Raw genomic sequence first — 13,881 nt, forward strand, 5'->3', positions numbered from 1 at the left:
GCAATGTTAGGGATCTCTGGTATAGAGAAAACGGTGTTGTTACAGTACATGTTTATCTTTCCCATCCCCTTTGTACTTTAACAGGATTCCTGTGTACATTTTGTTGCTGGTGCTTTCTTTCATTTGAAACTGTTTTGTTTTGTTTTAGTCATCTGGACTTTGATCTTGAAAAAACTTTGTTCTTTTTCATTGCTGGGAGGTATGAGTTTTCAAACAAAGGAGCTGACATCTTCCTAGAGTCCTTATCCAGGCTCAATTTCCTGCTGAGGGTAAGGAAGCTCTACAATGTTATATCATGTTTCCTGTGCTATGGCTTCCATAGACTTTTTTTTTCTTTTTATTGTTTAAAGTATTACAAATAGTAGAACATATGTCTCCTTTTTCCCCTATTGACTTCTCCCTGGCCTCTCCCCTCCACCCCCCCCTTCCACCCCCGTTCCCCGCCATATGCCCTCACCTCGCTAGTGTCTGTGTCCATGAATACAAGTCATTTGGTTGATTTGGTTGATCTCTTACCCCCTCCTACCCTCCCTTGCCTTCCTGCTGAAGTTTGACACTTTGTTCAATGCTTCTCTGTCTCTGTATCTATTTTTGTTCATCAGTTTATGATGTTCACTATATTCCACAAATGAGTGAGATCATGTGATGTTTATCTTTCTCTGACTGGCTTATTTTGCTTAGCATAATGCTCTCCAGTTCCATCCATACTGTTGCAAATGGTAAGAATTCCTTCTTTTTTACTGCAGCGTAGTATTCCATTGTGTAGATGTACCACAGGTTTTTAATCCACTCATCTGCTGATGGGCACCTAGGCTGTTTCCAAATCTTAGCTATTGTAAATTGTGCTGCTATGAAATAAAAAAGCTTCTGTACAGCAAAAGAAACCACCAACAAAACAACAAGAAAGCCCATTGCATATTTGCCAATGTTATCACTGATAAGGGTTTGATCTCCAACATTTATAGGGAATTCATACAACTTAACAAAAGGAAGATAAACAACCCAATCAAAAACTGAACAAAGGTCCTAAATAGACACTTTTCAAAAGAGGACATACAGAAGGCCAAGAGACATATGAAAAGATGCTTGAAGTCACTAATCATCCAAGAGATGCAAATCAAAACAACAATGAGGTACCATCTCACACCTGTCAGGCTATCATCAACAAATCAACAAAGAACAAGTGCTGGAGAGGATGTGGAGAAAAAGGAACCCTTGTGCACTGCTGGTGGGAATGCATACTGGTGCAGCCACTATGGAAGACAGTATGGAGTTTCCTCAAAAAATTAAAAGTGGAACTCCCATTTGACCCAGTAACCCCACTTCTAGGAATATATCCCAAGAAACTAGAAACACCAATCAGAAAGGATATGTGCATCCCTATGTTCATAGCAGCACAATTTACAATAGCTAAGATTTCCATAGACTTTTGAATAGATTGTCAGGCCCTAGAGCGCGAGGCGGCAGATTAGATGGTAAAATGCCCTGCACTCAGAAGATGGTCATTTCTAGGACATATGAGCGTTCATCTGTTCATGGTTTGAGTTTATGCTTTCATTCCCATGGCTGTTTGATATGTCATTTCCTTCAGAGAGAGATGCTAGGTCAATGGTATTTGTAGGAAGAGGGAAAAAAAATCCCACAGATTTTAGAGTCAATAAACTCCAGTTTTAATCTCAGTTTTGCCAGTAATCTGTTATAGGAGGTCAGATGTCTGTATGGAACCTCCATGCCTCTCTTCTGATGTCAGTAAAACAAGAAGAGTGACATCTATTGTGCACAGCGATTCAAGGATTGGGTTGAATTGTGCATTTAAAGCACCCAGCACAGTGCCTGCATCAACAAAATTGCTGAGCCTATGCTTGCTTCTTTACCTTCGTGCTAAAAAACCAAAATGTGATATCATGAGAATCAAGAAACTTGACAAAAAATATAAATAATCTTTTGTGTAAATCAGTGTATATAAGCTAAGGGGAAAAAATAGAATAAAACAAAACTAAATCCTCATTAAGTTTCCAATCTTAAATTTTAAAGAGCGAATTTTGACCCTTTAGTATTAGCTCAAATTTGTATTACTTTCTTAACTACAGAGAAGATTGTGACAACAATATCAATTGCTAGGTATTTTAGGTGATTCATGCCATGAAAATATTTTGTCTGAATTTTAAAATTTTTAATCAACAAACATCTATTGAAAGCCCAATTTAAAATAAATTTTCTGAAAAAGCCTTAGGAAGGTGGGTACAATTTTTCTGTGAATCACAAAAAGTATTCTTTTTGCCTAAAGATATTTTTAAACACTGTTTGTTCAAAATGGAAGGTCCGTCTGTCACACGTTTTATTTTATCTTTGGTCATTGACTCTGTTATGTTTTCTGATCCCTCATTAGATGCATAAAAGTGACGTCACAGTGGTGGTGTTTTTCATTATGCCTGCCAAGACAAACAATTTCAATGTGGAAACCCTGAAAGGCCAGGCAGTGCGAAAGCAGCTATGGTAATCTCATGTCTTGTAAATGTTCTCAAGCAAAAGCTGCAAAGGGTTATTTTTATGTGCATAATTTCTGATATATATTCCTGAACTATTTTTTCCTTAAGATTATTATAGCATAAATACTACTTGGTCATCTTCTCATTGGGCTATGATGCTAGATTAGGTAATGGCTCTACAACCAGGTTACAATAAAAATTTTGGAATAGGCTACCATGGAAGGATAAAGCCTCTGTAGAACTCTTTAAAGATGGGTTGAATTTTTTAAAAATTATTATGCAAATAAAAACATGGCAAAGTAAACAAATTAGTATAATGACCTCTTATGTGCCGATAGCCTATATTCAACAATTATCAACACATTCCCAATCTTGTTACATCTATACCTGCTTCTACTCCCCCTCCCAACCCTCAGCCCTACCCTGAATATCATCAAGCAAAAAAAAAAGTTAAACAATGTGGGCTGGTCAGGGTTCTGCTGCCTCAGCTCTGGATGTTTTAACTCAAGCCAAATTGGCAAATACGAAGATAATAGAGGAGTCTATACAAAAGAGAACTGTAATTTTAACAATGCACTAACAACAGCGTTATCATGATTAATAAAGATGTAAAATTGTGACACTGTTTAATTATAGATTTTTTTTCCCAATCAGGGACATTGCACATTCTGTGAAGGAAAAGTTTGGAAAGAAACTCTATGATGCCTTATTAAGGTAGGTGTTTGGAACACGTACCACCTCAAACATTTGGATGTCACATTCCATCTTAACAGTTTCAGTGGTATAATACATTTATGTTGTTCTGAATATAAAGGAATTAACAACCTTTGAAGATGTGTGACATCATATCAGTAGGTTTTCTTTTATCCTTCATCTGACAAACACTTGTAAACAGGTTTTACAAATGAGAACATATTTATATATGCAAATAGGTTCTAATTCAATGAAAATCTTGTTAAGTGTTAGTATGCCAATCTGAAGCTAAGAGTTCATGAGATTTTAAGTCAAAGTATATATTGGCTTAATATGTTAATTATGTTGACATATTAAATCAGGATTTATTAACCAAACATATTAATGAATATTAATTAACATATTAATATTACTGAGTATGTGCTTATTTAATAAGTAATAAATAAGATATGTAATTTACAGATATAATAAAGACTAAATAACAAAATCAAATTTAAATGTATTATAACCTAATAATAATAATAATACTAAAATACATGATTTTTTCCTGTGATTTGAAGAGAAAACTATGTTTTCTCCTGACCCATGGAATTAGGTGAACATCATTTCTCTTTACCAGTAAAAGTATCAACTTATAGATGGACAAGTTATGGCCACTCAGAATGTGGTACTCAGAAATGGGCAAAACAATGAGAGTGTCCCCTAATGGTGAACATGAATGCTATAAAAAATCAATTTTGATTTTTTATGCTATTTTTAAAATCCTCACCTGAGGATATGCTTATTGATTTTAGAGAGGAAGGGAGGAAGAGAGAGAGAGAGAGAGGGAGGGAGAAAGAGAGAGAGAGAGAGAGAGAGAGAGAGAGAGAGAGAGAGAGAGAGAATATTGAAATGTGAAGCAAGAATTGGTTGCCTCCTGTATGAGCCCCAACACTCCAACTGTCTGAGCCACCTGGCTGGAGCAATGCTATCTTTACCAAACTTCTTCACCCTTTAGGAACTTATCTGTGAGCTTCTTCTGGAAACTATATTTACTTTTATTTTTAAAGTGCTTAGAACAGTATCTGACACAAAAGAGCACCGAATTAGTGCCAGTTGTTTTTATTTTTATTATTAACATTGTTTTTCCCACAGAGGAGAAATTCCTGATATGAACAATATTTTGGATCGAGATGATCTAACAATAATGAAAAGAGCCATCTTTTCAACTCAGGTAGTAAAGAAAAAAGTGCCTACCACTTCCCAATGTTAAAATCAATGTATTTGATATTTTAATTTATTGGAATGGGCTAATTTGGGAAATTTTTAAACTCAAGGACTAGAAAGTCATTCTTCTGTATTCACCAAAATGTCAACTTTGTATTCTCTTTTATGAGTGGTTCATAAGAGAGATTGGACACAGGGCTTTTCTTGTATCCAATTTAAAATTATATTTGATATTTACTTAGCAGGGAAGATGCCATGATCCCAAGGGTAGCTTCCCAGGGCAAGGCTCACCCATTGCATTCTGGCTGTGCTGACCCCTCTGATGTCCCCAAATGTAGAAAACTCAACTGCATAGTTTGTGGTAGTGAGGGACTGTGTTTGCACTCTCCCCGGGCACTAATAATAATAACAATAATAATAATAATTTGGAACCATTGTGTCCAATTGAAAAGAAGTGTATGTGCAATGACAATAAAAACCTAATATTTTCAAAAAGCATAAAATTTTGAGTTACAGTAGAGAAAACGTGAATGTTTCTCAGACAAGAAGAACTATTGCAAAGAAGAAAAGGTAAGTGTTGTGTTAGGCGTACAGCAAACTCTTGTCATTATAGTGAGGGATCAGATACTGGAGGACAGCCCCACTAAAGGATTAAAAAGAGGAGCTCCTAATCAATAAAGAAAAATAAAATAAAATAAAATAAAAATAAAAGAGGAGGTCCTCTCAAGGCAAGATTTCAGGACATTCATATTTCAAGTAAGTCCCAGGAGCAGGCAAGATGTCTTGGCCTTTTGTATAGTGGCTGCAGCTGAAAAACAAAAGTAGCATATGTTCACCATATACAAAGGCCGTGCTTGAACCCATTTTCCTCCACTGAAACACACAAAACTTAGTCATCCTCATTAGTGTCGTCTCAAAAGACTGGAGGAAGGTTGTATGACATGTTGCCAATGACCTATTGTTGCAATTCGTCACACATTAGTTCTTTCCATGATTGACATTTTCTCCCATTACTTCAGCGACAGTCTTTGCCTCCAGTGACCACTCACAACATGATCGATGACTCCACTGACCCCATCCTCAGCACCATTAGGCGGATTGGACTTTTCAACAGCCGCGCAGACAGAGTGAAGGTAGAACTAACTGTTCCTGTAGGTCACTTCAAGGTGACATAGCATATATTTACTGAGAATTTATTAGAAGCCTTCTTTACTTGTTTTCTAAAGGAGATTAATTTTGTTTCCTCTCTTGGGTAATTAAAATATAATGACTATTTTGTTATCATTCTTGAGAACTGAAGAATGTTTATGGCTTTATGATTCATAATTCTAGCATTTATTTTCACTGCACAATCTGTTAGTAAGCATTAGCAGGCTATCTAATTTTTAATGATTTAAATATTTCCTAAGAATTAACAAATCTCTGAGATTACATGAATTATCTTTGTTTCTTTCTGATAATGTTCAACTTAAAGGGGAAAACTGAGAAGTTTCCAGTTTTTAAGAATGTGGCTAACGATGTTTTTATGCGATTTCCTGTAGACCAATTTATATTTTTGACTCTTGAGTTTCTACAATGACTAGGCACAATGCTCGCTGTGTGACTAAGACCTGGATTCTAACACGGTGCTGCCTAACCTCTCTGATGTTTACTGAGGGCCTCTTTGTTCCAGGCATTTGCTAAGTGGGGTTGGCAATGGTGAGCATGTCCACAAATAATTGCTTAACCCTACTTAATTTCATTCACCAGTATTCAAGATCAAGGTGTCACAAGCTTTTACCAATCTTTTCAAAGGTCTCCCTTTCCCTTCTTTCTTTCACCTTTAGCAGGTGACATAACTGAGAATTCAAAAGTGTAAACTCCTTCACTGTCCCTCTATACTGGCCTCAACTATAGATGTTTTACCTCTTCTGGGTTCCTTTCCTTGAGGTCCTAAGGGTTTTTATAGGATCTCATTTCCTCCCACATTCGTGGGAAACTTGGCCTGTTTACCCTCTCTTACGGTGTAGGCAATAAAAGACAACTCTTTTCCTTGCTGTTGACAAACATTCTTTGAATTTCTTTACATTAAAGAACAACTTTGCCTTAACCCGGTCTCCTTTTGATGTTCTTAAATGTTTCTATCTTTCCTGCTCTGCAAATTTCTTTTTTTAAAAAAATATATTTTATTGATTTTTTACAGAGAGGAAGGGAGAGGGATAGAGACTTAGAAACATCAATGAGAGAGAAACATCGATCAGCTGCCTCCTGCACACCTCCTTACTGGGGATGTGCCCGCAACCAAGGTACATGCCCTTGACCGGAATCGAACCTGGGACCCTTCAGTCCGCGGGCCGATGCTCTATCCACTGAGTCAAACCAGTTAGGGCTCTGCAAAATTTCTTGAAAAAATAGTCTATTCTTATATTCACTTTTTATTTTTTATTAAGTCTTTGATGTAGTTTTGGGTGGATATAGTGGAAGGAGACAAAGTAAGGACTCACTGCAATAGTATAGGTGAGAGATGATGAGGGCCCCTTACAAAAGCCATGTCAAATGTATTGGAGAGGATGAAACAATGTGAGAGATGGTGGCACATAGAAAAGATCATACTTAGTGACCAATGGACATTAGAAGTGAGAAAGAGAAAGAAGGCAAGAATAATAGTCTCCTGGCTTCAGTATCTAACCAACAGTTTCTAAAAACCAAGGGAAAGCTTTAGTAGAAATTGGTTTGAGAATCATGTCATGAATTGAGTTCAGTTTTTGATAGAATGACTATGAGTGACATGTGAGATATTCAAGTTGAGATGTTACTTAGAAAACATAGGTCTGGGGGTTACAAGGGCAGTTGTTAAGGAAGCTACCAGTACATGGGCAGTAATGGAGACTAGGGAATAACCATCTTGCCATGTTGGAAGACAAAGTTGAATGAGTGGAGATTTAAGAGGAGGATTATAAGATAAAAAGTCAGGGAAAGAAAGAAAGAGCAGAGAATTAGAAAAGGAAAACATTGCAGAAATCAAGCAGAAGAAATTCTCTAGCTGTTTATAAAATGTTCCATGCTGTGTTAGCCTTTTTATTTCAAATACTAGAGGCCCAGTGCATGAAATTCGTGCACGGGGGGGGGGGTGGCCTTCAGCCCGGCCTGCACACTCTCACAATCCGGGACCCCTCGGAGGATATCCGACTGCTGGTTTAGGCCCAATCCCAAATCTGCATTCGGACATCCCTCTTGCAATCCGGGACTCCTGGCTCCTAACCACTCGCCTGCCTGCCTGCCTGATCGCCCCTAACCACTTGCCTGCCTGCCTGATTACCCATAACCACTCACCTGCCTGCCTGATTGTCCCTAACCACTTTGCCTGCCTGCCTGATGCCCCTAACTGCCTCTGCCTCAACCCCCTCTGTGGCAGCTTTGTCCGGAATGACGTCCAGAAGGTCATTCGGCTTTCTGGTCTAATTAGCATATTACGTTTCATTCTTATAGATATTCTACACACACACACACACACATACACACACGCATGCATGCGCGCACACACATGCACACATGCATATATGTGTGTATATTGCCCTGTGCCATACAATTATGGGTGGTTTGTCTTTTCTCATTTGTGTTTCTGCATTTCCAAACTTTTCAACACTTAGCATACCTTCTATAATAAATAGGCTACAAGTTTTCCCCTGGAAATGCAGGATTGTCTCTGCCAAGGATGCCCCTTCCTTTACGTGTTTCAGCTGGATTGAATCCAGAGACTCATCACAGAGTATATTAACAGTAGCTTGGCCTCCTCATATAATTTACCACGATTGGTGCTTCTTATTTTATTTACTTGTATATATAATTTTTGTCTCTCAGAAAGGAAATAAATAGTGGGTGCAAGAAAGCCAATTATTTTCCTGTAGATTTCTGTTTTTCTTAGAACATTTTATGTCCTACCATATTTGTGAATCTTCCTCTGACAACCTGTCTGTGCCTGGAACATGTTATGTGCAATAAATACAGATAGATGTGAGGATGTTGGAGGGTGGAAAAGGAGAGATGAGGCTGGCTTCCTTTGCTCTTGGGGTGACTGTGACTTCAGGTCCCTTGCAGTTTTGAACAAAGTATACTTTGCTGATCTATGTTTTTGTTTTAAGTGTGATAGCAGTGAGGCAACTTCCCAGAATTGGGCAAGATACTATACACTTTCATACCCCTGTGTCATTGCTGACTAATGTTATTCTCTCTTTCTGAAATACCCTTATCTCAGTCATTCTAGCTATTGCTTTGGGATCCAATCTAAAAGTCATCTCTTCCTTGCACTTTTCCTTACTATACACTCATCTACTCCAGACAGAACACGTCTTTCCTTATCTGCATTCCTAAGACTACTGAAATAAATGGAATGATCACATTGAATTATATATATATATATATATATATATATATATATATATATATATATATATATGAAATTTATTCCTTTCTCCAGAGAGACTGAGTTATTTGAGGCAGGGATCATGTCCCATATTTTTTTTCTGTTTTATCCTCTGAGAAGCAGACACTAAGACATGATTAGATATGAAGACGCTTGTTGAAAGAAATGTGTGAAAGATAAAGAGGTGAGAGCATGAGCAGGCAGGAAGGTGCAGTCAGACACTGCAAAGAAAGCAGGAAGGAAGGGGCGGTAGGAGGAGCCACGACTGCAGCCCATTTCTCAAACAGTCTCAGCCTTTTTTCTTTCTTTTTCTCTTTCTTTTTTTTTCTTTTTCTTTCTTTTTTTTACAGACAGAAAAGTCAAATGTAATTAGCAAAAAACTAGAATTCATAATGAGGAACAAACACATGAAAATGTATACACATAGCAGCAACATGTAGTGACTCAAAAACGGGGAAAGCAGTGGACCAAGACAACTCAACATGGCTTGTCAGTTAGTGGAAAAAACACATACAGGTGGGTGCGCATGTGCCCACAAAAAGAAACAAAAAAGCAAGAAGAGTTCTCAAAGGCCAACCCAAATTCATCTTATTTTACAATGCTTCCTTTCTTAATACAAAAGATGTCTTTGTGTGTGTGGTTTGCTGTGGACTTATTTTAAATATATTAGTGTTACTACATACAACATTTTGCTGTATTTAGGAGCCTTTTCTAGATCTCTCACCTACCAAAGCAGTTTCAGACAGATGGCTGCCTTATTCTATGAGCAGCTGGATGTGACCATTGTAATGGGGATTCATATGAAGAACAACAGGGATTCCCCGAACAAAGGTTACCCATTAAAATAATCACCCACTGGGTAGATGTAGGTTGGCACTAGTACCCATGTCTGCCTGTCTATAGGCCAGGAGCAGCTGCTATGGTGGATCTAGAGTGGATGCAGTTGGGGCTGTCAGTCAAGGTCCCCAGTCCAGGATGTCTTAGAGGAAATCTAACCGCTAATTCAGGACAGCCACTGTCTAAAGAAGGCAACATACCAAGTCCTTAAAGACGGTACTCACACTGTCAGGCTTCAAATCTCTGCCACTTATTCAGTTTATAAATTACTTAATCTGCCTGTACCTCAATCTTCTCATCTTTAAAATGATAATGTAAGCCCGCATTCATAGAATTGTTGTGGGTTTTAAAAAGTAATAGACGTTACATTTAGTACAATATTGGCACACAGTCAATTCATAATGAACATTAGCTTTTATTTGTACTTAGTCCAGTAGAAGATGGAAGATTTGTCTTTCCTGCAGGATTTGAAAAAATGTTTTATCAAAGAGATGACAAGTGGGCTAGATCTTGACCCATGAGCAGGAGTTTATCTGCAAATAACAAGAAGGAGGACTCACCCAGCAGAAATAGATGAAAAGGCATAGAGATACAATAGCACATGGCTTACAAAGAGTGAATGGAGGAGGAAGTTCATCTCATACAAATTGTTTATGCAGTTATACTCATCAATATTTTGAGATACTCATTTATTATCATAAAGCAAACACACACATACAAAAGAAATAAAAGAATAACCCTTCTTAACAATACATCCTCAAAGCACTGAAATAAACTTTGGTCAGTTCAGAATTAGGTATTGTGTTTTATTAATAATTAGAGGCCCAGTGCATGAAATTCATGCACTGGAAGGGAGGTTCCCTCAGCCTGGCCTGTGCCCTCTTGCAGTCTGGAACCCCTCAGGGAATGTCCAACTGCCTGCTTAGGCCCGATCCCCTGGGGGATCGGGCCTAAGCCGGCAGTCGTACATCCTCTCGCAATTCAGGATCCCTCGCTCCTTACCTCCCACCTGCTTGCTCCTTACCACTTGGCTCATTGATCCTTAGTGGCAGGCTCCTTACTGCTCAGCTTGCTGCTCCTTAGTGCTGCCGTGGAGGTGGGAGAGGCTCCCACCACTGCCGCTGCGCTCGCCAGCCGTGAGCCCAGCTTCTGGATGAGCGGCTGCTCCCCCTGTGGGAGTGCACTGACTACCATGGGGCAGCTCCTGCATTGAGCGTCTGCCCCTGGTGGTCAGTGTGCATCATAGTGACCGGTCGTTCTGGTCATTCCGCCGTAATGGTCACTTAGGCTTTTATTATATAGATATCCTTTAAAAGCTTGACATTAACTCGGGGTCTGTGATAATAATATAAGTCCTATTTGATGCCTGTATATTTATAGAACTCTACTAGTGGCCTGGTGCATGAAATTCATGCACATTAAAAGGGAATTAATTAGAGAAAATATTTTAATGTTGCTATTTGCCCTTTCTCTATAATATAAGTGTCAGAGATGAAAGAAAATTAGTAAAATGTATATGAAAATCTCCCTCCTGTCAGAGTCTGGGGCATGCCACGGGACCCAGAGTCAAGTTCCCGCCCACCTGCATGTGCCTTGAAATCGTGCGAGACCCAGACCTGGACAGCCCCACCCCTGTCAAGCCCCAGTGGGCAGGGGGTGCAGCCTCAGGTCCCCAGTCAAGCCCTGCTGGGCAGGGGTCCCAGACTCAGGTCCCCCAGTCCCGGCACTGGGGCAGGAGGCGCAGCCTCAGGTCCCCTGTCAAGCCCCACTGGCCAGGGAGGCACAGCCTCAAGTCTCCCGGCCTGGTGCTAGGCAGGGGGTGTGGCCTCAGGTCCCCTGGTGCAGCCTCAGGTCCCCCAGCCCAGCCTCAGTTCTCCTGTCAAGCCCCGCCGGGCAAGGGGGCGCAGCCTCAGGTCCTCCAGCCCCGGCGCCCCTGGGAACTTATTTCCCTCCTAAGATAAATGCAGTCAAACAAATTTTAGTTCATTTGTTTTTCCCCTACTGATCCAGGGCTTGATAGAAGCCAGGTGTTCTGCTGGGGGCTTTGTATACAGGATCTCATTTAATCCCCCCCATAACCTTGGGCTGACTTCTAATATCCTTTCTTCCACCTTGGGCTTCTGCAATCGCCTGTTTTAGGGCCCAGAGCAGCTGTCTTCTTATTTTAGTCACTTGATCATTCTGTTTGGCTGGGAACAAAACAAACAAGCCATGTTTTCATGTTCCAAAATGGGCTTTGGAGATAAAAATTTTCCTAAGTGTGGACATGCCAAATAGGCACAATGCCTTTCAAATCCCCCTTTCCTAATATATGCCAAGAGAATATAATGGGTTGTTGATTTGATGGTTGCCCAGACAGTCATATCTGTGTTTTTGGTCTCCTTTCCTAGTGTAATAATAGAAACTCAAATCATGCTTTCTAGAAAAAATATCTTATCCATTTTTACTTTACTAATGTGCTATTCTTGTGATTGAATAAATCATTTTTATGGTACTGGTTTTGGACAATTACCATTTTATTTACTCTTAAGTTTAGCATATCTCCTATTTATGAATTTACTGATATATATATATGTATGTATATATATATATATATATATGTATATATATATATATATATATATATATATATAGTTAATGCCTGTAAAGTCTTAGTTTCCTTACTTCTAAAATTAGGACATTGAGAATGTCTATTCTACTCATCTCACAATGTTGCAAAGAAAATTATTTATAATGTATAAAGTATTATATACAACTAATGTTATCAGTATTTCTATATATCCAAATTAGGGTTTTTTTCAAAGTAATCTCTTTGGAAGAATATAGACTTGTTCTGTGAATAAAAAATAAAAAAGTGACCCTAACCGGTTTGGCTCAGTGGATAGAGCGTCAGCCTGCGGACTGAAGGGTCCCAGGTTCGATTCCGGTCAAGGGCATGTACCTGGGTTGCAGGCACATCCCCAGTAGAGAGTGTGCAGGAGGCGGCTGATTGATGTTTCTCTCTCATCGATGTTTCTAAGTCTCTATCCCTCTCCCTTCCTCTCTGTAAAAAATCAATAAAATATATTATAAAATATATATAAATATATTAAAAAAAAGTGTAGTGTGCTTGTGAAAGTGAAGTTTCTTTTCCCTCTTTTTCTCTTTTCCTTTCCCTTCCTAAACAATTCAGTTCTAAAGCCATTAGGTGAGGCAACATAAGGCAGGTGTCTGCACTGACCAGTAGTCCAGAGAAAGGAGTCAGAGCCCAAACATGGGGAAGGTCCACACAGTGGGGAGCAGCCCAGCTGTGGAATCAGATGCAGTGAGGTGGGTGTCTGTACACGGAGGGAGTGGCAGTGGAAGGACATGAGTTAAATAAGTTAAACAGAGGGCAACTGTCTTAGTCCATTCAGGCTACTAGCAAAATATGACTGAATGGGTGACTTATAAACAACAGACATTTATTTCAATTCTGTAAGCTAGGAGGTCCAAGATCAAGTTGCTAGTGCGGTTGAGTTCTTGTGAAGGCCCTCTTTCTGGTCCATAGGTGGAGACTTTTTACTGTGTCCTCACAGGGGGGAAGGGGCCAGGGATCTCTCCCCCTTTTATAAGGCACTACTATATATTATATATATTATCTATACTAATAAAAGCCGATGTGGTCGTCATGCCCTCACGCCATGATGCCCTCACGCTCTAACAATCCATCACCAGGAGGCTGCATGTGCAGCGGGTGCACGTGGGTGGGTGGGGCTGTGTGCACAGCGAGTTGTGCATGGGTGGGTGGGGACTTGACACTATGTGCACAGCGCAGAGGTGGGAACCCTGGCTCCGGCCTACCTCTTTGGGGCAATCCTTTGAGGAGCCCAGATGGGTGGGTGGGGCCTACCTCTTTGGGGAGATTGATTGCGGGGCTCCCTCACTGTGAGAGGGTACAGGCCAGGCTGGGGAACACACCCCCCCCCCCAAGGGCATGAATTTCGTGCACTGGGCCTCTAGTTATATATAAAATAATATAAACATATATTAATTACATCTCATATTAAGTATATTCTATTATACTGTCATTAAATGTTATATTGTTAACTAGAGGCTGGGGGGTCCCTCAGCCTGGCCTCCACCCTCTCATAGTCCAGGACTCCTCAGGGGATGTCTACCTGCCAGCTTAGGCCCGTTCCCCGGGGGATTAGGCCTAAGCCATCAGTCATACATCCTTAGCGCTACCACGGAGGCAGGAGAGGCTACCACCACTGCTGCTGCATTCGCGGCTAT

General features: G+C 39.9%; 1 protein-coding gene across 1 annotated transcript in view; it reads left to right on the plus strand.

Annotated features, from left to right (window-relative positions):
* Positions 1–13,881, plus strand: part of GYS2 (glycogen synthase 2) — a gene marked incomplete at both ends in the record, with an annotated part of 43,610 nt that overhangs the window by 18,601 nt on the left and 11,128 nt on the right. Inside the window, 5 exons of the mRNA XM_081084241.1 lie at positions 149–269; positions 2,390–2,496; positions 3,144–3,203; positions 4,317–4,395; positions 5,408–5,521. Of these exons, the coding sequence (XP_080940367.1) occupies positions 149–269; positions 2,390–2,496; positions 3,144–3,203; positions 4,317–4,395; positions 5,408–5,521 (481 nt within the window). The remainder of the gene's footprint in view (positions 1–148; positions 270–2,389; positions 2,497–3,143; positions 3,204–4,316; positions 4,396–5,407; positions 5,522–13,881) is intronic.

The sequence above is a fragment of the Myotis nattereri genome (assembly GCF_964212035.1).
Source record: "Myotis nattereri genome assembly, chromosome: 2".
In the NCBI taxonomy this organism is placed as follows: Eukaryota; Metazoa; Chordata; class Mammalia; order Chiroptera; family Vespertilionidae; genus Myotis; species Myotis nattereri.